Source organism: Phodopus roborovskii, unplaced genomic scaffold (genome assembly GCF_943737965.1).
Source record: "Phodopus roborovskii unplaced genomic scaffold, PHOROB, whole genome shotgun sequence".
In the NCBI taxonomy this organism is placed as follows: Eukaryota; Metazoa; Chordata; class Mammalia; order Rodentia; family Cricetidae; genus Phodopus; species Phodopus roborovskii.
In genome coordinates, this window is record NW_026125295.1 from 30340749 (window position 1) to 30365037 (window position 24289).

The 24289-nt window shown below is 39.6% G+C and overlaps 1 protein-coding gene across 3 annotated transcripts; it reads left to right on the top strand.

The window, feature by feature from the left end:
• Nucleotides 1-607: 607 nt before the first annotated feature.
• Nucleotides 608-22390, top strand: Morf4l1 (mortality factor 4 like 1). Of its 3 annotated transcripts, none has more exons than XM_051207335.1 (13): nt 608-834; nt 5170-5216; nt 7857-7924; nt 10921-11034; nt 12121-12207; nt 14119-14199; nt 16939-16964; nt 17295-17383; nt 17997-18098; nt 19359-19447; nt 19699-19871; nt 20477-20561; nt 21655-22390. In XM_051207335.1, the coding sequence occupies exons 1-13, from the start codon at nt 795-797 to the stop codon at nt 21737-21739; spliced, it is 1086 nt and encodes a 361-aa protein (XP_051063292.1). In that variant the 5' UTR covers nt 608-794; the 3' UTR covers nt 21740-22390. The 3 variants fall into 3 exon arrangements, with proteins under 3 accessions (XP_051063292.1, XP_051063283.1, XP_051063300.1); XM_051207326.1 differs by having other exon boundaries at nt 609-834; nt 10918-11034; XM_051207343.1 differs by lacking the exon at nt 10921-11034 and having other exon boundaries at nt 619-834.
• The last annotated feature ends 1899 nt before the right edge of the window (nt 22391-24289 follow it).

The following is a 24289-nucleotide window of genomic DNA, read 5'->3' on the forward strand; positions in this document are numbered from 1 at the left end:
AGGTCAGGTATGGGACAACCCTTGACTTTGGCATCAATCAAGGTTTGCCTCCTGTGGGACTCAGTCAGAAGTCAGAAGCTGGAATCTACAAATGGTCATGGGCACTGACGCAGTAAACAGGGCACGGCTTTCTAAACACCGAAGCTTCTGGAAGCTTTTGGAGCGGACCTCCTTCCCGCTCGCCTCTAGTTTCATCTCTGGCCTCCAAAGCTCTCCTAGGCCGAGTCGGGATGATGCTGCGGAACACAGGCTGCAGAGTCAGTCCTGTCCTCAGTCCGCTTCTCGTGTTCGTGGCCTCCTCATCTTGCATACAAGCATCTACCCCTGAGCCTTTTCCATCCTTTCATCGCCGGGCAGTGCGTCACTTATTTCTTCCTCCTTTCCACCGACAGAAAACCAAATCTGGGTTTTAATAAGCCTCTGGGGTCTGGATCCTCGGGGGTCTGGGGCAGGCGGGGGAGTGGGATGGGGGGCGGGAGGGGGAGGGAAGGCGTCTCCCTCCCCCCCACCCCTCCCCCACCCGGCTTCGCGTCAATCGGGGCGGAACTACTATTCCCGGCGTGCCTCGGGGGCGGCACGGGCGCAGGAGTGCGTGCGCGGCGGGCAGCCGTTGGCCCAGGCGGCGGCTGCGAGGGTCGCTGCGCTGTGAGGTCAGACGGCGCTGGCAAATCGCGCCCAGGATGTAGAGCTGGCTGCTCCCGACGGCGCTTCTGACGCTAGGTTGGGTGGGGTAGAGAGTAGGGGGCGGTAGTCGGGGGTGGTGGGAGAAGGAGGAGGCGGCGAATCACTTATAAATGGCGCCCAAGCAGGACCCGAAGCCCAAGTTCCAGGAGGGTGAGTGTGCGGCTTTGGGGGGAGGGACGGGACGGCGCAGGGGAGGGGGCTGGCTGGGGCGGCTGAGGTTTGGGGGTCGGGGTCGGCCAGGCTCGCGGCCTGGGGAAACTGCAGCCAGGGCTTTGTGGGGGGGGGAGAGGCGCATTGCGGAGGGGACTTGCGGTGCGGAGGGGACTTGCGGTGCGTCATCTGGCGCCCGTGCTTTGTGGCACTGGCAGGCCCGAGGCATCCCCGTGCGAGTGGCACGGCCTGGGTGCCTGTCTGTTTTTCTGAGCGGGGAAAGCTATTGTGGGGAGGCGGCCGGCTGGCCATGGCGACGGTTAGGAAGTGATGTGGCGTGGGGGAGGGGAGCAGCGGCCGCCCATCCCCGCGCTGCCGCGCTGCCCCGGGCCGCGTGCGCCGCTGTGGGCTGGAGGCTGGAGGCTGCTTGGCACTGCGGGGCTATCTCGGCGTTCCGCGGAGTCCTACTGCTCGAGGACCGGGAGTTGGGGCTGCGCGCCCCGCGGCGGGAGAAGTGCGTTGTAAGATGGCCGCGCCAAGATGGCCGCGCCATCATGGCTGCCGGCGTCTCGCGGCTCGGTGCAGCTCCGGGCTAGGTGCAGCGCCCCCTGGCACCGAGACCACTCGCAGACGAACGCCCGCCCCCCCCCCCCCCGCCTCCCTCTGCCTCCCTCTGCCTCCGAGTGATGGAAGGGTGGGGACGGAAAAGCCGGGAGCCGCCCGAGCGAGTGCCTAGGCTTGCTGGTGCCTGAGGGCATGGTTTTGTTGTCGCGGGAGCGCAGCGCCAGGGTCCCTGTGGGTCCCTGTGGGTCCCTGTGAGCTCTCCTGCGCAGTTGCTCGGGAAAACAATTGCAGCTCCACCCCAGGAAGTTTCCGTCTAGAGGTCCTTGGCCTCGGCATTTTTAAATACAGGAAGTTGCTTGACTGGTTGCAGTAGTTTGGGATGGATTTAATGGCGACTTGAAAGCTTAGTGTTTTTTTTTTTTTTTTTTTTTTTAAATTGGCTTTGATTGAGAAAAGTGTTGCTGTTTAACGGTACTTAGTGCGGAAAGCAGTTACTTAGTTCTCATAACTCAATTATTAAGGTGGTTTAATAGTACACTAAAGGAAGTAAAACTCTAAGCATAAAGAGGAACAATTGCCATGGCTGTGTGTGCTTGTTGTGTACATGAAGTCTAGACGCCTGCGTAACTGTTTTTAGGGTTGTTTAACCATTAAGGTGCTAGGCAATAAAACAAAAAAAATTAAGCATCAAACCTGAATGCCTTAACTGTATTTAAGGGTATTCCAGGGACTATTTTGATGGGGACTCTTAAATATTTTTCTCCCATTTTGAAAAATTGTAGCCCTTCGTTATTTTGGTAGGTGTTTTCTAGAAAGTTTTTTGTTGTTTTGGAGGTAAGTCTTGTATGTAACCCTGGTATTATATTGATCCTCCTGCTTTAATCTTCAGAGTGCAGCAGCTAAATCTTGTTCCCCGTATCTTGTTAGTTCCCTTGATGTTACAGAATGTGACATTTAAAATAGTTATGGGGGGCCTGAGAGAGAGCATTGTTGCCCAGTGAGTGCTTCTTGAGGCAAATGTGAGGACCTGAGCTTGCATTTTAAAAGCACTCGAGAGGCAGTGGCAGTCAATCTCTTGGTCTTCCTGTTTACAAGACAGCCGGAGCTACAGCTGGGTGGATGGGGACTGCACAGGTGGATGGACTGACCTTGTTGGTTAGCCAACCTGCTGATCAATAGTGAGCTACAGTTAACAGCGAGGGACCATCTCAAAAAAATAGTGAAGTTAGGTACTGTTGAAGGCATTGAGCTGGCCTTCGAACGCAGGAAGATGGTGTACACTGTACTCTTGCTGATTCTGCTAACGGTTGGTTATCTTGGTGATGTGGTGTGTTCTATGTATTAAATCATGCTAAGAGGCTCATAGGCTTCTCCAGGTTGTCAGCACAAAAATTTTACTGCTGTCTGAAAAGAACTAGAAATCAAGAATGGCTGTCTTTGAGGATGTGCTTTCTTTCTGAAGAAGTTGACAAGTGAGATGAAAGAAGGCAACCAGAAAGAGGGTGTTGGTGTAATTGAAGAAGAGTAAGAACAAAGGCTAGGTTATGAAAGCTTTGTAAATCCCTGCTCTTAACCATTAGTTTTCAACTGTGCTTTCCAGGTGTAGTTTGGTGTGACACATTTAAAATGACAGCAGTTTTAGAGAAGAAGAGGCAGGAGGATGACCAACTTGTCTCAGAAAACCAAACAAAAAAGTGCAAGCTAAAATACATAGCCATTTTTTTAAAATTGCATATAAAAAGACCAGATAGCATGCTCTTTACCCACATTGACTGATTCCTGGGGCCCACATGATAGAGGTAGAAAACTGTCTCACAAGTTGTCTTCAGACCTCCACATATGTACAGAGTGTCACATGTGCATATGCTTACTCTCCTCCCCATGATAAATAATAAAAGCTCGGTGAACATCTGGAAAGGAAAAGTATTTAGTGTGTTAATGGGATTGTTTTGAAATCTTTGTAGATGGTGGTAGTGAAAGCAGGTGACTATCCATGTGTGTACTTACATTATTTTATGTGTAAGTGTCTTGCCTGCAGTGTGCTATGTGCGGAAGGAACTGGTGCCCAGGAACTGGACTTGGGAGCTTTTGTGTGGGTGCTAGGAATGGAACTGTATCTCAGTCCCCTGGAGGGTTGTTTTAAATAATTACAAGCTAGTGGGAAGACAGCCCAGGGCAGATTGTTGTAGTTTGAGACTAGAGTGAATGAATGTAAGGGTGGAGTACTGTGCTGTGTAATTTGTCCTTTTCTGAATCTGCTTCCATTTGTTAGCCTGATCCATACCAGCTAGCTGTATGTATGTATGTATATTTTTGGATTCAAAGAGCCTTACTCAGTGTGGTTTTTAGCTGAAGCAGCTAATTTTTAAAAAGGTACATTACTTTAGAGTAGCATGAAAGGTCAACTTGGAGTGAAATTAGTAATTACAGATGTGATATTACTGCATGTTTTACCCGTTTATTTGGGTTTTATCCCTGGACTGTCTGGTAAATTTTCCATCCTTATTCAAGTACAAGATTTTATGGAGAACCTTGATGTTAAGGTTACTGGATCTTATTCTGGAAATCTAACAATAGAGGTCTTTGTTGTAGCTCAGGAGTAATAATAGTTTCAAAAAACACTTCAGGGGCTAAGGATGTACGTAGCTGGGTTGGAAGAGTGCTTCCTTCCATAGCATACACAAAGTCTTGGGTTCATTAGATGTGGTAGTAAGCATGAAATCCCAGGACATGGACAGGATCAGCATCTGTTTCCCTTCTACTTTCACACTTTCATTCTATGTTCCATGGATGTTGGACTACATGTATATTACTACACTTTTGCATGTGTTGTCTGGCTCCTCTGAGGCTTCACAAGTAGCTGGTTCTCCTTGCTGTTTGATGGGAATAAAAGTGCAATATAATTGCAGCAAAGGTTACAAACATTTGCTTTTATGTGTCCTTTATTAATATGAAATGCTTGGCACACTTCAGATCCAGAGAGGGAGGGTCTCACCATGTAGCCTTGGCTGGCCTATAAAATGTACTGTCCTTGAGGTCAAGAAATTACCAGCCTTTGCCTCCTGGGTACTAGGATTAAAGGTGTGTGCTGCCATGCCAGTAGGACTAGTAGATACAGATTTTATAACCACACAGCGGACCCTGTTAGAATCTTGAGTCTACTTGCAATGTGCAAGTGGACTGAAAATAATGTGTGGGATAAACTTCCAGTATCATGTGAAAGTCGGAGTCCAGAAATCACCCCCTCCCTTCAACTCTTAACTCTAGCCAGATTTTATTTGGATTTGCAAGTGCTGATGGTAGAGTCAACATTGGGTGTAATTTGCCAGGTTTGGGATTATTCTGTCTGATGTTCATTAAAATAGTCTAGCTTCTAGAATACTGAGGAATAATCAGATATGGATAAGATAACTTAAAATTCATCTCATGTACTTGATGGGAAATTTTAATGTATGGTACTCAGTAAAAGGAAGCAGAGATCAGTCAAGTGTCTAAACTTGAAAGACACTTGAAGAACATTTTAAAAATTATGGATGCTAAACATAAATAACTACAGTAGATTCTATTAGGTGATTATATTATTTAAGTAAATAGAAATTAAGTTGGTCTATTAAGGATATGGTAAAGTTCTGAAGCATCTGTGATCTGTGAATAGTCTTAACCATTTTTCCTACAACTCCTATAATCAAGTGCAGTGGCTCTTGGAGTCATATTTTTCTGTATGACAAAAGATTCACAATTAACCCGACTCCCTCTCCCCATTTTTTACAGGCGAGAGAGTGCTGTGCTTTCATGGGCCTCTTCTCTATGAAGCAAAGGTATGGAACCTGCTTTCTTTTGAGAAGGTGGACAAAAATGTTGGCTAGCTTTGACTTTTTAATATCAAATTACAGTATTTTCTTACTGGATATGTAAAGATTCCTCTTTTTCATAGGCTCATAAATCTTCCCATCTCATTTTGAGTTTGTTACTGCTTGCTTGGTGGCGGATGGTTCAGCTATTGATACTCTTTTATTTTTCTAAACTAACTCAGTAAAGGCCCATTGGTTGGAAATAGCATTTAAGTGATCAGTGAAGGTTAGTGGTTGGTTGTAACAAATGACATTTTATAATTAATAACACAATAATAGCAGAGCTACACTTGGCTGTGTGTGCTTGCAAACATTTGTGCATGTAGATGTGTAAAACCTCAAAAGTGTTGCAGTCAGAGGACAACCTCAAGTGCCAGCCTCCTCTTCTGTCTTTGAGACAGTGTCTTCTATCTGACCTTCAGATTTCCTGGGATTCTTTTCTTCTCTGTCTTCCATCTCATTATAGGTACATCTCATTATAGGAGTACCTGAATCATATGGCAAGCACTGTTATCCACTGAACCATATCCTTGGCTTTTAACAGTTGATATTTAACTTCTCTGTGCACTCGAGTGTGTGTGTGTGTGTATTTCTTTTTGTGTTTGGTGGTTTTGAGACTTGAATTTTCACTAGCTCAGGCTGACTTTGAACTAAGAGCAAGCTTTATCTTCTCATGCCAAGGTCTCATACAGATGTGAACCACCATGCTCTGGCTGTCATATATACATTTAACTTCTGTTTGTTGAATTTAGTGGTATTTTAATCCTGAGTGAATAAGGCTCTTTTTTCCTGTTTCATCATGTGCTGTTACATAAAAATTTACTCTAAATTCAGATGCCTGGTGGTGGTGTTTTTAATCCTAGCAGTAGGTAGGCAGAGACAGGTGATCTCTGAGTTCAAAGCCAGCCTGGTCTATAGAGTGAGTTAGGATAGTTAGGACAGAGACCCTGTCTCAAACTAAAGAGAAGGGGGAAAAAGCCAGAGATAATAGTAAAATACATTTATCTTTATATTAATTAAAAATGTTTTCAGTGCTCTGGATTAAACCCAGGGCTTTGCATGCTTGGAAGAGAGCTTCCACTGCAGTTATATCTCCATACCCTGTACAATGCATTGTACAGTCTAAAATTATTTTATTTCTAATGACTTGGCAGAATTGAGCTGTTGGTATCATTCTAGTGTTGAACCTGGGGATTTAAACACTCTAGCCTTGTTCCCTATCACTGGGTTATGCCTGGCCCAGCACAGAAAATTAAAAGTTGCCCCATCATCCTTGACCCTACTAGGGCTTAAAACTGGGCCCTTTTGTTTGCTAGAGAAGAGCTCTATACCCCAACCCTTTATTTTTTTAAAAATAGGATCTTCCTGTAGAGCTCAGCTTGTCCTTAACTTCAGTGCATAGCTAGTCTAGATTCCAAATCTTAATCTGACTGCCTGAGAACTGGGATTACAAGTTTTTTCAAAACATTACTTTTGAGACAGATTTTGTAGCCCTAGCTGGCCTGAAGCTCACTATTTAGACCAGGGTGGTCTTGAACTCACAGAAATAGACCTGCTTCTACCTCCTCAGTGCTGGAATTAAAAGGATGCCAGAGCAGGCATTTAAGAATTGAACACAAAGGCAGCTGGCTAGCTACATGGTAGACTACTTATTGCTACTACCCCTACCACCACCACTGCTACCTCCCCCCTCGTCTTGCCGCCCCCCCCCCCAAAAAAAAAGAAAACACATAAACTGAGTGACACAGGTCTATGAACCAGGCTACTTGGGAAGTTGAGACACATTACTTGAGGTACAGAACTCAAGAATGGCCTTAGTGAGATCCTGTCTCACAAAGTAGTAAAGACGGCAGGGGACAAAGCTCAGTGATATAAATTGCTTTCCACAGTGAGGTACTGGTTCAGTCCCCAGTCCAGAAAACCAACAAAAACACACACATACACACACACACACACACACACACACACACACACACACGTTCACATATAAATAACAAGGCATAGTTGCTTGAAAGTGATTTCTGTACATTTATAGCAAGCTTGTATTTGTATGAAAATATTAACATAGTGCCAGACAGTTCTGATTAAATGATGTTCCTGCTCATGTTTTGAATATATGTCTTTATAACTGTGAGTTCTTTTAAAGGTATTGTATGTTTTCCATTGTTGTATGAACTTTTGGCAAGCATCTGAACTGGCTGTTTTTTCTCTGGCAGCAAAATATTTTGGTGGTGAACAACTTTTTAAATGTAGTAGCTGTTGTTTGGTTTGCCTTCAGTGAAAACCCTTGCTATAGTGACTTTCCTCCAATAATTTATTTTGTTTAGCTAGTGACCTTTTTTTTAATGCTGTTTGTCAGCTTTGTGTTTATTTCTAAATTGCAGTTTTGTAACTTTATATAGAAAAATATTCTCAGCACTAGGATTATAAACTCAAACTGACCTACAACTCTGTCCTTGAAAGTACTCTAATTAAAGTTTTACAGTACTAAATAATTCAGCCAAGAGTTAATTATTTAAAAAGAGCACATCTGTCATTAGGATGCAAGTTTGCTTTTGTCTTTAAGATTTATGTGTATACCAAAGACTTTTTTCTTTTTTATTTCAGTGTGTAAAGGTTGCCATAAAGGACAAACAAGTGAAATACTTTATCCATTACAGTGGTTGGAATAAAAAGTGAGTATTAGAGCTTTAAAAGCGTTTTGTCTCCTGTTATATATATTGAAGCAAGGGATAGTCATCTTTAGTATAATGAAACTTTATTAGGGAGAACTCAACCATTTTATATATATGTACTTGATTTTTGAGAATATTTCTTGCATTTACTTTATAGTGCCCAGTGGTTGGTTGAATTAGTGGTTGGTTGAATTATAAGTGGTTTGTCAGCATACTTTTTTTAAATGACATATCTTAATATTTTGACCTAAGTATAAACCAAATGACTTATATTTCTTATTCCAGCAGTTAAACTCAAAACTAGTTGGAGAAAAGAGGAAAATATGTTTTAGAAATGACAGTTTATAAACCTGTTTTATGAAGTTTTGAAACACTGTTAACAGAAAGTTGTTTCCTGTGTGCGGCTCAGCATAGAAGTCTTCTTTATAGAATATAACTTTCTAGTGGTCACTGGAGTTTTCTCAGTAGTGGTCTCTTTGAGACTCAAATGTAACAGCACCTAATAAGTTATTCTGGCCTTTTTGGTGTCAGGAATTGAATGGCTTATTAATATTATGGGAACTGGGGGTGGGTGCTTGAGGCAGGGTTTCTCAGTTAAGCCTGTCTGTCCTGGAATTCACTTTGTGTAGACCAGGTTGGCCTCGAACTCACAGAGACCCACCTGCCCCTGTCTCGCAAGTTCAGGGTTAAACGCATACGCTGCCACACCGAGGTTAGTAGGGGAAGTTTTAAATAATTTTTGTTATTGATGTTTTGTACTTCAGGATGACATTTCAAAGGACTATCCATTTGGGAATTACTTTGATATCTTGTAATGCTTAATGCTTTGTCTATCTTGATCCAGGATCTGGTGCTTCTTTAACGTGGGAACAGTATAGAGGAAGACTTCCTCTTCTGTTAGGTTTACTGTCCCATAATTTTGGTCTAACTTTTTATATATACTTCTTTATCCAAAAGACAACCAGTTAATTCAGCTTATTACAAATAGGTAAATGCTTTTAGGTGAGAATTTTTAACTTATTCCATATTCTGTTAGTATAATTGTAGAAAGGCCACAATTTAAACTACATGAAAGCATATTCTGATAACTTGTGAATAAAGTATTTCTAATAATGATCAGTAGATAACTATTTCAGAATGATCCCAGTCTTATATTAAGAAATTGGAGCTAGGTGTGCTAGCACATTTCAGGCAGAAGCAGTCTGAACTCTTCTGCTTATAGGTCAGCCAGAACTATGTAGTAAGACCTTGCCTCCAAAAAATGAATGAATGAATGAATAAAAGGATTTTGATTTAAGTTGATTGTAATATCTAGGAATCAGACTTTCATGTCAAGGTTTCTGGAGTATCCATATTAAAAAAAAAGAACTGAAAAGTGAATTTCGTCTTTAGTTTATGAGGCTTATATTTTACATGTTGCTATTTTGCTAATATCCAGATAAAGTGTGTAATAGATTGTTTCCTTCAGGAGGTAGAATGTGATCTTTATGCGTATTGGGGATGGGAAAGTTAAAAGTCCATATAAACCATTGAAAGGAAAACACATTCATGGAGTGGGCGTATTTCCCCTCCCCTTGCACACTTTGATTTGGAATTTACTTCAGTAGCTGTGAGTATATGTTAACTATTTTTTGTATATTGCTGTAAGTTATAAAACCAAAGCCTCCAGTTTTCTGCTTTTACTTTTTCAAAAAGTAGTGATTCCTTTGTTGGATTGTAGTTTATGACAGAAATAAGTGGTATAGTTTTATTTAAATCTTGTTCTCATGGGAGGTAAGGGGGCAGTGGTAGTACATTATAAGTTTTAATGACTTTCTGCAGGGTACTGAGGAAAATTATCTTAGGTATCTTTATATTCGATTTGCTAAATATGCCATTTTTAGCCTTTAGGATATACTTAGAAATGATTTCTCATTTTCTTTTTATTTTTTTGAATCTGGGTCTTGTTGTGTAGCTTTGGCTATCCTGGAACTTGTAGTAATCTATCTGCCTGCTTAGTGAGTCTTGAGATTATAGGCTTGTACCACCACATCTAGTTATAGAGAAACAAAACCATTTGAGAGGAGTGTTTTTTTAAATGCCAGTCAATGTTGTGTATGTATTCAATTTTGTCTGGGGATTTGACTTTTGGTATTAGTCACAACCTCTTTGGAACATACTGTAAGTTACATACTTGATCAATAACAATTAGAGTGGCCCTCAGTTATTAGTCTAGTAGAGATTCCTCAGAATAAAGATCATTGTCCATTTTGTTTTCTCAGTTTCAGTAAGGATTTTCAGCTCTTTGCTTATAAGCGCTTGGAATGACTTGGTAATTGGTTGTTGGTCAGAATGCTTACTTGGTTGTGGTTTATATCTGAGGGGAAGGAATTACTAAGGCTTTAAAGCAGTTAAAAGTTCATAATTTTTAGTTTTAGGTGAGGGGATGTAGTTTGTTTTTTTCTGAAGGAACTTAATGGGTAGGGATATGGTTTCAGTGGTAGAGGTCTTTCTTGCCCAGCATGCATGGAACCCTGGCTCAATCTCCAGTACCCAACCAACCCTACCCTTCCTACTCCCCCCAAAAAAGAAAGTTTGGAAGACATTTATTTATTTATTTATTTATTTATTTAGAGACAGGATCTTAATGCGTAGCCTTGGCTGTCTGGAGCTTGGTGTGTAGACCAAGCTGGCCTGGAACTGAGATCTGCCTCCTACATCTAGAGTGCTGGGATTAAAGGTGTTTACCACTATGCCCTGCTGTAGGACACCTAAACACACTGGTACAGCAAAATTCCAATTTCAAAGTGGAATTTCTTTAAGACATTAGTTTAAAATACACATTCAAAAAAATCACAGTAGATACTAAGATACTTCTAAATTTTCAAAAATCTTACTGGAATTTGTTGACACAGACATTAAACTATTCCATTTGTAAATGAATCTTGATAAAGCTTAAGCTAAATTCTGCACATAGTTACTGAGATTACTTTGTACTATGCTGTCTGTATCAGAAGTGCTGTGAGGCCCAGGCGCTCTGAAAAATCTTTGAAGACACGTGAGGATATTGTAGCCCTTTTTCCTGTTCCTGAAGGAGCTCCCTCAGTACACCACCCCCTCCTGACCTCTAGGTAAATGCATGTTTTAAAGTTTTCTTTAGGAAATCATGTTGAAGAATGTTTTTTATTTATTAGTTTTCCTTTTGGCTATACTCGATAAGAGGTCAGAGGTGGGATTCGTTAAGTAAAAGACTGCCTCAGGAATACACCTGATTGTGTCACTAATGGAGCTCCGTCAGCAGGAGAAAAGACTTAATTGTGCTCAGATTAGTTTGCTTAAAAAGTTCAACATACCATATATGTTTTCCCATACATAAAAGCAAAAACCTTGTTTTGTTAAAAGCCAAATACCTGAGTTTGTAGAAAGCTTCTGATTATCCTTAGAAATTGGAATGCTTACTTTGAGTAGATGAAAGTGAACAATGGGTAATCTAAAAAAACAAAAACAAAACTGCAAGCCTTTAATGTACAAACTTAGTCTAGTTATCTAGGTGGTGATTATTGTAGACCATTGTGTGTTCCTGGTGCACCTTTAGCATATGTGAGCTGTGTAACTTAAGATAGTACTATAATTCTGAAAGGCTAATGGCTTAGAGACTCTCCAATGACTTACTCTTAGACCATTTAAAATGATTTGAATAATGTACATACCTGTATTTGGAATGCTGCTTCTTACTATAACACATTTTGCTTAGATATTTCTTTTGAGAATGGATTTGCGTTGCCAGTTTATTACATTATTTCAGAAAAGTCTGGGCATGCTTTGAGCATGACTGTAATTACAGAATTTGCGACACTGAGGCAGGAGAATTAGTGTGGATTCAAGGCCAAATTGGAGGGTTTTTTTTTTAAAGTCTCAAAAAAGCTAGGGTTGACAGAATGGTTCGTGGGTAAAGGTAGTTGCCTCCAAGGATGAAGAACCAGGTTGGATGCCCAGGACCTACATGGTGAAAGAATTGACTCCCAGAAGTTGTTTTCTGACCTCCACACATATTCTGTAACATGCCTTGTATGTATACACATGCAACTAGATGTTAAAGGAACAAACACTTCAAGGAATTCCACAGTTTTAGTTGTTAGATCTTTAAAAGTTAATTGGAAGAGAGCCTGAACTATATTAAAAATTTATTCATTGTTGTTGTAACTTGTATTTTTCAGTTGGGATGAATGGGTTCCAGAAAGCAGAGTACTCAAATATGTGGACACCAATTTGCAGAAACAGCGAGAACTTCAGAAAGCCAATCAGTAAGTTTATTTTGAGAAAGGAGTTTTGGAATAAGCAGAATGTGGTAATGTTGGTGTCTCCCTCTCTGCTTTTGATACAATGATTCTTGGTTCTTGCTAGTTCTTGTGGTAAAAGTATGATTTAAGTAATTATGTATTACATATTTTTTTGGGCAAAAAATATCTTGTCATTTTTGAGTCTGTCTTTAGAACTTAGTAGAAATATAGTATTGGAAATGGTAAGTGCAAACTCATTAATACCTTGTTTTACCTCTTCTTGGGTGCTGTGGAAGGTACAGTTAACTGATGGGGAAACGAAAAACAAGAGGTGTTCTCATCAAAATTCATCTCTGAAAATAATGTTGAGGAAAAGGACACAAATTATTTTTGGGTAGTTAATTTCAATTGCATTTTACAGATAAATTATTTTAAAAATGAAAATTATAGCATGCAGTTACATTAAAAGAAAACATTGGGATGTTAGTAAATTCCCAGTCAGGTATAGCACTGGAATTTTCAGTCTCTAAGAGCATATGTTAATCAATTTGTACTTTGTACTATATGGACTTTAATTTTAGTAACAGAAAAATAAATTTTTGCTTTCATTTATTTTGTGTGTGAGCGGGGGTATGCCATGATGAGATTGTGGAGGTTGGAGTCACTTCTATCATTTAGGGTCCAGGGTATTGAACTCTGGTCAGTGGGATTGGCAACACCTACTTTTTACCAGTTCTCTGGCTTCCTGCTTAGTTTCTTGAATCTTCTGATTTCTGTATACCTTTAAAACCTGTTTTTGGCTTACTTATTTTTAATATATGAGTGTTTTGCTGTGTGTATCTATGGCTGTGTCCCTGATACCTGAGGAGACCAGAAGAAAGAGTCATATTCTCTGGAGTTATGGATGGTTGTGGGCCACCACCATGTGGGTGCTGGGAATCACATCCATGTCTTCTGTAAGACTGGGAATTACTCTAAACCTCTAAGCCATCTTCCTAGGCTTGATTTCTGTAAATCTTAGCTCTCAGTGCTTATTTATGTGTAGGTTTGGAGTTGGAGACCTCAGTATTGGTGATTTTTCTGTTTTTGATTTTGTTTTTAGACAGGGTTTCTCTTTGTGGCTTGGCTGTTCTGGAACTAGCTCTGTAGACCAGGCTGGCCTCCAACTCAGAGATCCACCTGCCTTCCAAGTAATTAAATGCATGTACCACTGCTACCCATCTTGGGACCTCAATTTTTAAATTTTAATTTTTGTTCCTGAATCTAGGGGGAAATATTTCAGGCTTTTTGTAATTTATGTATGTGGGTGTTTTGTCTGCATGTATGTACACCAGAAGAGGGCATCAGATCCCATGGGACTGCAGTTATATATAGTAGTGATCAGCCATATGGGTCCTGGGAATTTGGGACTTCTGGAAGAGTGGCCAGTGTTCTTTTTTCTTTTTTTTAAATTATTACGTGTATTGGTGTTTTACCTACATGTAAGTCTACATATGTGCTCTGTCCACTGGAAGTGGAGTTATAGACAGCTGTGAGGTGCCATGTGAGTGCTGGAAATTGAAGTTGGGTCCTCTGGAAGAGCAGTCAGTGCTCTTAACCTCTGAGCCATCTCTCCAGTTCCATTTTCAGACTTTCTGTGTTACTTATTTTAAGCACTTAGTTTTGTAGTAGAGTGAATCTGTACAACATGGATACTTTGGAGCATTCTGAAAGTCTACTTACTAACAGATAAGTTTTTAAATTTTTCTGAGTCAGGGTCTCACTGTACAAGCTCTTGTTGGTCTTGACCTCACAGGGATATATCTGCTTCTGTCTTTCAAGTGCTGGCATTAGGTCTGGCTGTGAACTTCAGTTTTAATACAAATTCTAGATGGAGTCAAACAGGCACAATTTGCTGTTTGTCATATAAGTAACTTTCTGATATTATTTTTGAAGGGAACAGTATGCAGAGGGCAAGATGAGAGGGGCTGCTCCAGGAAAGAAGACATCTGGTCTTCAACAGAAAAATGTCGAAGTGTAAGATACCCTTTGTTTAAGCATTTCATTATTATAAGTATAATTCAAATTTATATTGCTGATGATATTTTGTTTCTAATGGGAGCTTTTAAAAGTGTTGGTGAAAATTGTTTCTCAGATATCAGGTTGTTAAAGTAACTTGAAATGCACATTAACTGCTTTTAGCTTCATCCCTTGCACTAAAATATATGCAACATTAAAATAAATTGTTTTAGTATGCAATTCAACGGCAGTACTTGCTTTTTATAGCCCTCAGGTTTGAAGTTATATGTGTATACACACACAACACAGGTTTTCTCTTAGGAAGGTAGTATTGAATTGTCAGGTAGTCACAAGTTTTCATAATTATTTTGGCAAAGGTTACTTTTCCAGTAGTGCTAAAAATACATATATAAAAATGAGAATAAGAATAAAAGTATAACTTGTTAACTCTGCATTGTAAGGCTTCTGGGCAACCAGCCCATAGTATGAAAGTCATGTACTAATATTGTATCTCTAGAAGGTTATGTACCTGAAAGTGGCATTGGAAATGATGACCTAATATGTGGTCCTAAAGATTAGTAATGCAAAAACATAGGCTATAACTATCATTATTTGAAGGGTAAGTAGGCTCACTAAGAAGTAGAAAAACATTTCCTTATGTTAGGGGAAGAGACTTCCAAAAGGAGTTGCTATAATAGTACTCTGGATTAAGGCTCTTTAAAGAAGAAAAACTTTCTGAGAATTTCATAGATGTGTACAGTGTATTTTAATCATCCACCCCACCACTTTCCCATTTAAACCCTAAACACTCCCCTTTCCTGCTGTTCTCTTGCCAAAGCTGATGTCCTTTTTAAAAAATGTAATGCCTGTAGTTACTGCTAGTTTTATGTTTGTGGCTATAGGTAGAGCCACTTACTGGAGCATGGGCCACCTACCAGTGGCCATACATGCCCCTAAAGAAAAATGGCTCATTCTTCCCCAGCAACCATAAAGTGCCAGTAGCTTCTCATGGGTTCCTCTTCTATCCATGTTAGAATGTTGCCTTGTGTAGGTAATGTGGTTTCTAGTGCAAGTGCAGCAGCCATGCAATGCCCAGAAGCCAGCACCTCACAGTTCTCCTTGTCCTCCTGCCTCTACATGTGTTCTGGACCCTCTTATACTTTTAGTATAAGCATAACAGCCATTTAGCAAAGCAGTAATTTCTCTGTAGGACCTATGACACCCCCCCCCCCCCCAGCCATTCCTGCATGGGCTTTTGACCAGGTTTACAATAAGCAGGCATGAATACTCTCCTATTGAGCAGGCTTTAAATCCAGTCAGAAAATGGTCATCACTTTTGTGCCCTTGGCACATTTCTGGGAACAGTATTGCTCATTCATGCAGGGTAAAACACTGTCTTTTGAATATTTTTGGTTTTTTTTTTTTTTTTTTTTGAGGCAGGGCTTCATTATAATAGCTCTGGCTGGCCTGGAACTCACTATGTTGATCAGGCTGGCCTTGGATTCATGGAGATCTGCCTTCCTCTGCCTCCTGAGTGCTGGTTTTAAAGGAGTTCATGCCTGGACGTGTTTTGTTTTATTTTTTAAACTGTCTATAATCCTTCCCTTCTGGATCTCTCTCTCTCTCTCTCTCTCTCTCTCTCTCTCTCTCTCTCTCTCTCTCTCTCTCTCCCTCCCTCCCTCCTTCCCTCCCTCCCTCCCTCTCCCCCCCTCTTCCCCCCCCAGGTTCCTGAGTGTTTTGCCTGTATGTATGTCTGTGTACCACATGGGTTCCTGAAAAGGGATTGGCTGGAATTGGAATTAATAAGACAGTGTTAGCTACCACGTGGGTTCTGGCTATAGAACCCAGGTCGTCTGGAAAAGCAGCCAGTGTTCTTAATGACTGAGTCATATCTCCAGTCCCCCTAAATAGAACTTTTAACAGTTACATTTTGAGAATATGTACTCATAAGTTTTAGAATTAAAATGCAGACAGAACACTAGCAATGTATTGTGTGACTCGTACTGTACAATTTGAGGAACTAACTTTTGCATGTAATACAATGAGAAGACCATTTGGTGGGAATCCTTACTAGTAGAAATCATTAGAATGAGTGGTTTTAGTTTATTGATAGTCTTGGCATTGGTTACCATTTTATGCCACAGAGCTTGTGTGTAAAGTTTTAAAAGAACTAGTTTCTTTGATTCCTGTGAATCATTGGCATGCACATACAAGTAAAGTTTTTGGATAATAGTTTTGGAGATACTGTCTTCAAATCTTTCCTATTTTAAGCTTCAACTTCATGAAGTAAAGGAAAACTTAAATTTGGCCAGGTTTTTGTTTTTGTTTTGTGTTTTAAAGACAAACTCATACTCAAGAGATCTGTCTGCCTCTGCTTCCCCAATGTTGGGGTTAAAAGTATGCACTACCACACTCAGCCCTTTTGTTGCTGTTGGTTTTTACAATTTTTAAACAATGTGTATGTGTGGGTATGTATTTTAAAGTATGCAGGTTCCCCAGAGGCTAGGTGGATCTCTTGAGTTTGATCTTTGGTCTACATAGTTCCAGGACAGCCAGAGCTACACAATGAGACCTTGTCTCAGTGATGATGATGATGATGATGTTGTTTTAAATCTAAAAATAAGTATTTTGGGAGGCAAACTTAAAAATAGTCGTTGGGAATTTTGATGGGCCATTTTTTTTTTCTCTGAATTAATTTACTTTTCATAAGAGTTGAAACAGTTTCTAGGAGTAATTATTGTTTTCTTCTCTTTTCAGGAAAACAAAAAAGAACAAGCAGAAAAGTAAGAGTATAGACTTTCTTAAAATGATCTATTCTTTATAACATTTAGATTGTGAGTTCACCACTTTAAACTGACATTTAATATGTATGTGGTTTATTGTTTCCACCTACCTGCTTTAGTCTTAATGATTCTCCCAGTAAAATAACTTTTTAAATGTTACTAAATACTTCTTAAATGATCAGTAAGGTGAGTTTTTTTTTGGTAGAAATATGATTCTTTAAGTTGGATTTATGAAACATCTATAATGGAGAAAATAACTTAAATCAAGACACTTTACTGTGAAGACTTTTAGTTAACCAATACCACCCCACTTCCATACACATTTTGTAGCACCTGGAAATGGAGATGGTGGCAGTACCAGTGAGACACCTCAGCCTCCTAGGAAGAAAAGAGCCCGGGTAGATCCTACTGTTGAAAATGTGAGTTTTCTGCCCTTTTCCTTTATTTCCCTACTCCCTTCCTTACTGCTGTTAGTGTTTGAGATAGGAGAGCCTCATGTTTCAGATTTGGAAAATGATGGGGACACATGCTATGAAAGTCCTTGTCTAGTAGTAACTCAAAACAAAAAAGTGTCTTTGAAGATAGCCATGTTAGCTGCGCATGGTGGTACATGCCTTTAATCCTAGCCCTCAGGAGGCAGAGATAGCATATCTGGTCTGTTTGTGAGTTCCAAGACAGCCAGAGCTGAATACTAGTAAGTCCATGTATCAGAGGGAGATGGGAAGGGAATAGAGCCGGGTTTGGGGTAATCATTTTGAGTATCAACAGTAAATGTGAAGTTAATTCAGGACACTCCCATTTATCAGAAGAGAAAATGCAGTAAGGGCCATTATAACTCAAGAACATATTCTTTTCTCCTGGCTGTATGATTTCATGTATTGTTTTTGTTTTTTTTTTTTTTTGTTTGTTTGTTTTTGTTTTTGTTTTTTTTTTCAGTGACAAGGAATTAGTATATACCCGGTGTCTGAAGGTCAAAAGAGGAGTTACTATTAAGCAGGAAAAGTTCACAGTATCTTCCCTTTTTATATTTAGGAAGAAACATTCATGAACAGAGTTGAAGTTAAAGTAAAGATCCCTGAAGAGCTGAAACCATGGCTTGTGGATGACTGGGACTTGATCACTAGACAAAAACAGGTAGGTAACTTGAAAACTACACAGTTGTATGGTTATATTTGACAAAAAGATAAAGAGGCCTGACGTTTTATGACTGGAGTGTTTTAAAGTGTATTTCTATCTATATCTATCTATGTATAGTGGGGTGGTTTTTGTTTGCTTGTTTGTTTTGCCTGTATGTGTGTCTGCATGGCATGGCCTGTGTGTAGTGCCTGTGGAGACCAGAAGAGGGTATTGGATCTCCTGGAACTGGAGTTCCAGATGGTTAGCTACCATGTGTGTTGCTGGGACTTGAACCCAGGCCCTCTAATGCTCTTAATTGCTGAACCATCTCTCCAGTCCCTTAAAATTTTATTAGGTTATGGTGATTAAGAAAGTTGGAGGAAGCTGGGTACAGGTGGAACATGCCATTAGTCCCAGCACTTGGGAGGCAGAGGCAGGCAGATCTCTGATTTCTAGACCATCATGGTCTACTGAGTGAGTTCCAGGATAGGCACCAAAGCAATGCAAAGAAACCATGTCTTTAACAACAACAACAAAAAGAAAGTTGGAGGTTGCTGGAGCAGGACTGTTTCAAAAAAAAAAAACAATAGAGAAACATATATTTTTCATCTTAATGTTGCTGTTGATAGAGCATATTTATTTATTCATGTCCTGATAATGGAATATAGTAGAAAGCATATAACATACCTGCTAATTGATCCTAGGGTTAGTTACTCATTTGTAAGATGTTGAATAATTTTTCCCCCATGTTAAGAGAGAACAGATGCCAACATCAGGCCAGTTTGGCAAGCCAGTGTGAGGCTTTGGGGTTTACAGAACATGAATGATGGATTGCTTGCAGAAATGTGAGCAATTCAAAAATAGGTGTACTACTGAAAAGCCCACCCCTAATTGAATCTTAAAGCTGCGTGTGAAAGTTGTATCCCTGGAGCAACAGCTTAGCTGCCTGGAAGGGTCCCGTGGATCTTTTCAAGTTTCAGCTTTCTGAGCCTCTCTCTTCCCCACTGAAAGTTTAAACTCTTAAGAAACTGCTTTCATGACTTAGGAATGTCACAGAGTTGGGTTGCCTAAATCCAGATTTAGGAACTCCATAAACTGTTTGACAAGTGACAAGTTTAGTGGGAGTGAAGGAGATGAGAATAATAGTGGTTGCTTGAGGGTTCATGAGATTTGAGATTTAGACATAGTTGGAATTTGAAGTTATATAGTATTTGATCTTGAGCACATTTCTTGGGCTTTTCTTTCTAAACATTCATATTCAAAATTTTTTTCCCTTAGCTTTTTTATCTTCCTGCAAAGAAGAATGTGGATTCCATTTTGGAGGATTATGCAAATTATAAGAAATCTCGAGGCAATACAGATAATAAGTAAGAACACACCCTTTTGAATACATGCAAAGTATTTAAGTACTCTTAGGTATAATTGTGGCTATGCTATAGGTTTTTACATTGTCGTTAAAGATTTTGCTATTTGGAAAGCTGTAGTTTTCCAAGAGCTTTATTGCAGTAAGTTTGAATTTGATTTTACTTGTTAAAAATGTCTTAGCCATAGTTTTTTAACTTTTATACATGCTTTCAAGAAAGGAAATATTTTGAAAGTAATGTTGTTCTTTTATCAGGGAGTATGCTGTCAATGAGGTTGTGGCAGGGATAAAGGAGTACTTCAATGTAATGCTGGGCACTCAGCTGCTCTACAAATTTGAGAGACCGCAGTATGCTGAGATTCTTGCAGATCACCCTGATGCACCCATGTCCCAGGTGTATGGAGCACCACATTTACTGAGATTGTTTGGTAATAAGACTTTAGAAACAAGATTTTATCTTCCTCCCCTCTTCTTAAGCCTTCAATAATTTTTTTTTGGGGGGTCTTTGCTAAATGAAGGGAAGGTAAAATAACTTTTCAAAACATGATAGTTTCCACTGGAATTTTTCTTTACGATCTTAAAGTTTTAAATAGCCAAATCTCTTTTTGAGAAAGAATTTTGAAAAATCAAGCCTGGGGCAATAGCTCAGTCTATAAAATTCCAAGTGTGAGGAATCCCTCAGCCCTGAACCTCACATAAAATTGGGTATAATGGGTGGATACTTGTGCCCTGAACCTCACATAAAGCTGGGTGTAATGGGTGGATACTTATGATCCAGTGCTGTGGAGGTGGATGTGGGCATCTTGGGTTCTCACTGTCTTCTCCAGTCCAGTGGATGGTACATGAGGAAAGACATTCAAAGTTGTCCTTAGCTTACAAGATATACATACATACATGCATGCACCTATACATACACATATGATCATTTAGTTTTATGAAATCTGTGACAACCCATTTACTTCTTAAATAGTTAATGTGTATGGTTATAGTGCTGCCTTAGATATAACTTTAACTGAATTATTTTGTTAAATAGTGCGAATTGGAGCGATGTTGGCCTATACACCTCTGGATGAGAAAAGCCTTGCTTTATTACTGAACTATCTACATGATTTCCTCAAGTAAGTTTAATTGAAATCACAAACAATTGGGTGGTTACTTAAAATTCATGTATGAAAGGAGAGATTGTGATAATTACTAAAATGGGCATTATATTTGTACAGATATCAATAAGGCACTAGAACAATATAAATAGTATATATGGGAATCACATAGATGGTGGGAGAGTAACCATATAGGTTATGTATGGGAAATGATGGAGTGATTAAGTCTCCAAGCTATTAAGACAGTGAAAACACTGTAGGTTAATTTTGTAAACTTAGAGTTACCTGTATTAGAGAGTAGAAAGATAAACTTTTAAGGGCTAAATAAAGGGCTTAGAAATAGCAGTGAAATAATACAAATATAAGTTAACCACAAACATCTTTTTTGTCAAAGTCGTTAAGTTTAAAAGATTGAAGAAATGGGAAGAGGCAGTTCTAGCTTATAACACGTTGGAGGGTGTTTTTATAATAGAGAAGAACTTAAAACCAAGCAGCTTTTGAAAATGATAGGTTAACTCAGAATGGAGAAGAAATCAGGTGTAGTAACAGGTGGTAGTCTGTTTTTTGTTTGGAGAGAAACATTTCAATTTGAAAAGACTGGACTTTTCAGAATATGGACCATGGTTACTGTGAATTACTTCTTGGAGGAAGGATCTGGAGTTACTTGTAGCCCCCCCCCCCCTTTTTTTTTTTTTTTTCTAACAGTCGTAAATATTTTCTCCGGATTCCAATTTCTTTGATAATACAGAAATGCACTAACTACTATTTGACATGCCTTTATTTCAGGTTTGAACTTGAAAAGTGTTCATAGACTACCTTGTATGGAATTGAACAGTGTTGAAAAGGTTAAAGAAAATGAATATTATTGTTTAGAATGTACTGCTTTATAATAATGACAGCTGTTTGCAAATTCCCTTCAGGTTGTTCTTGTTTCAGAAGAGAGTTTCTGGGCACTAATGCATCTTTGTCTGCTATATAATCTGGTTTGGATTGTAGTGATGTGGTTTCTCGAGGACACAGTGATCCATGCATCACTGTATAGTTAGTGTCAGTGTAACTTAACGTTTTTATAGTGAGTTAATTTTTTTTTTTTTTTTTTTTTTTTTTTTAGGTATCTGGCGAAGAATTCTGCAACTTTGTTCAGTGCCAGTGATTACGAAGTGGCTCCTCCTGAATACCATCGGAAGGCCGTGTGAGGGGCGTGTTCTCTCGCTCGTGCTTGGGTCTCTGTAAACAGTTTGGTTCTTAGTCCTTCTCTTGTACAAATAATGTACTTTGAAGACCGTTAGTGTATAACAGAATTGATGTTTGTTTTCTGTTTGATTTTAAACAGAGAAAATAAAAGGAGTCAGTGCTCCTTTAATTCTTTCTTTTCATTTCAAAGTTTCTACCAGTGTATTCAGTGACGGACAACAGAGACATGCTGTAGAGTGTTTATTGCCTAGTTGACAAAGCTGCTTTTGAATGCTGGTGGTTCTGTTCCTTTGACACTACGCACTTTTATAATATGTGTTAATGCTCTATGACAAAATGCTCTGATTCCTAGTGCCAAAGGTTCACTTCAGTGTATATAACTGAACACTCATCCATCTGTGCTCTTTTTTTTTTTTTTTAAATGGTGCTTAAAGAGCCCATCCTTTGCAAGTCATCCATGTTGTTCTTTAGGCATTTTATCTTTGCTTAATTGTTAAAGAATGGTGGCTTGTTTCATGGTTTTTGTATTTGTGTCTAATGCACGTTTTAACATGATAGACGCAATGCATCCTGTAGCTACAGTTTTATGGAAAAGTCAATCTTGTAGGAGTTGTTTTTCAGATCTTCAATAAATTTTTTTCTTTAAATTTCAAGAGATTGTGTGGCTGTGTTATCAAAACCTTGGCACATTGTATATTTGTGATTAGATATTGATTGTTCAGGAGACTGTTTAATTTCCTGGTTGATCTTTATGGAATGAAAAGCTTGCTTTGGTGTAGAGTAAACTGTTGGTTGTAGAAATTTGACATCTTGATTCCTAGCCATAAAAGGATAGATGTCCACATGATAGTGCCCTCTTTCACTCAGACCCTTGGTAATTTTGAGCAGTGGGTAATTTTTGCTGTGTGAAAACTTTTCTGGTAGTGATTTTTTGTAAGGAGTTTCTGTGAGAAATGAGCTAAAAATGAGCACAAATTTTGCAGTTAGGATATTTGTGAAGGGCAACATTGTTAACCTTTAATAGAGATCCCAGAGGGATTGGATTTGGACATAGATACAGCATACTGGCAAGGGTTCAGGTAGCAAGAGACACAAGCATAAGAGGGTTTGAGTGAGAATAAATGGTGTGTATTCATGGTCCTCTTAACTGTATTTGATTAGTTCACTTGATTCTTGGGTTCAATCCCTAACACACAGTGGAGAATAAACCTGCCTGTTTATTTGGTCCGTGCAAAGATGATAGGGTGATGGGTTTTTGTTTTTCTGTATTCTAATGCCTGTAGAGTATTGTTTTCAATAATGGTAGAGCTGTATGAGACAGAGAGCTTGCCATGTTGCACATGTGGATGCTAGAGGACAATTTTTTAAGAGTGTTAACTTCTTCCACCTTGCACGTGGGTTCTGGGAGTTGAACACAAGTTAGTTTTTTTCCTGATGATCCCTAATGTACTGCTGTGTTTTTGCTCAGTCAAGATGGTTATTCTGAGTCATTTAATTTTTCTATAAGAGCAGCTATACTTGAGCCTTTTTGTTTCATGACTTTTTTTTTCTTTTAACTATTAAAAATAAACACCTGTAATCCTAGTGCTTGGAAGTCAAAGGGAGGGAGCCATCCTGGTCAAGTAAGACCTTTCCCTTCTGTTTGTTTTTTAAGACAGGCTTCTCTTTGTATTTCTGACTGTCCTGGAACTCACTCTGTGGACCATGCTGACATCAGACTCAAATACCTGCCTGTCTCTGCCTCCTGAGTGCTGGGACTAAAGGTGTGCCACCACTGCCTGGCTTTATTTGTACTTGTTCACAAAACAGGCTTATTGGTAAGACGGGGCTGGGGAGGTGGTGTGGAGGATAATGATGCTACCCATGAAAGCCCAGTGACCCAAATTGGATCCCTAGAGCATAACACTGTAATCCCAGTGTCTTCTATACAGAGAAGGTGGAGATCGAGATGGGAGAATGAAAATGGCTTGGAAGCTTGCAAGCCATCTAGCAGCACAAACAGAAGCCCTTGCCTTAACGAAGTAGAAGCAACAGTTAATTCCTAGACTTATAAAACACAAGGGAAAAACCGCAACGAACTGGTAAACTGCAAGATGGCTATATTTAGGTAGTTTTGGAATTTGAGATATATCGATCTGGTATCTGTAGTGTCAGCTATTGGGGAGATTGCAGTAGGTCAGCCTATAGAGAATACCCTGTCCAAGATGGAAAAGCTTGCTATAAACAAGTTACGGCTTGAGACTGAAATGGTCCTCATATGCTTGGTCTCTAGCTGCTAGCACAGCTTACTTAGGTAGGGGGCCAGTCTGGAAAAAGTAGGCCTTTTTGGGTGAACTGTCCCTGGTTCCCTCATGCTACACAAAGTTTCCTTACTTGCCGATACATAAACAGGTTGTACCACAAAGTTCTTGCCACCATTAACTGAACAGTCATACCGGCCTTGCTTCCCTGCCTTGGTGAACTGTATGCTTTGAGATTTGAGCTGGAATAAACCAGAGATTTGCCACAACAAAAAAGAAACATGTTTATGGAGAAATCAAGTTGTAAGCTTC

Excerpts from the sequence above, each read along its gene's own strand:
- Morf4l1 (XM_051207326.1), top strand. The coding sequence starts at position 795 with ATGGCGCCCAAGCAGGACCCGAAGCCCAAGTTCCAGGAGG. Across the intron at positions 835-5,169 it reads GAAGCCCAAGTTCCAGGAGG|GCGAGAGAGTGCTGTGCTTT; the intron begins GTGAGTGTGCGG and ends CATTTTTTACAG. Across the intron at positions 16,965-17,294 it reads AAAAAAGAACAAGCAGAAAA|CACCTGGAAATGGAGATGGT; the intron begins GTAAGAGTATAG and ends CACATTTTGTAG.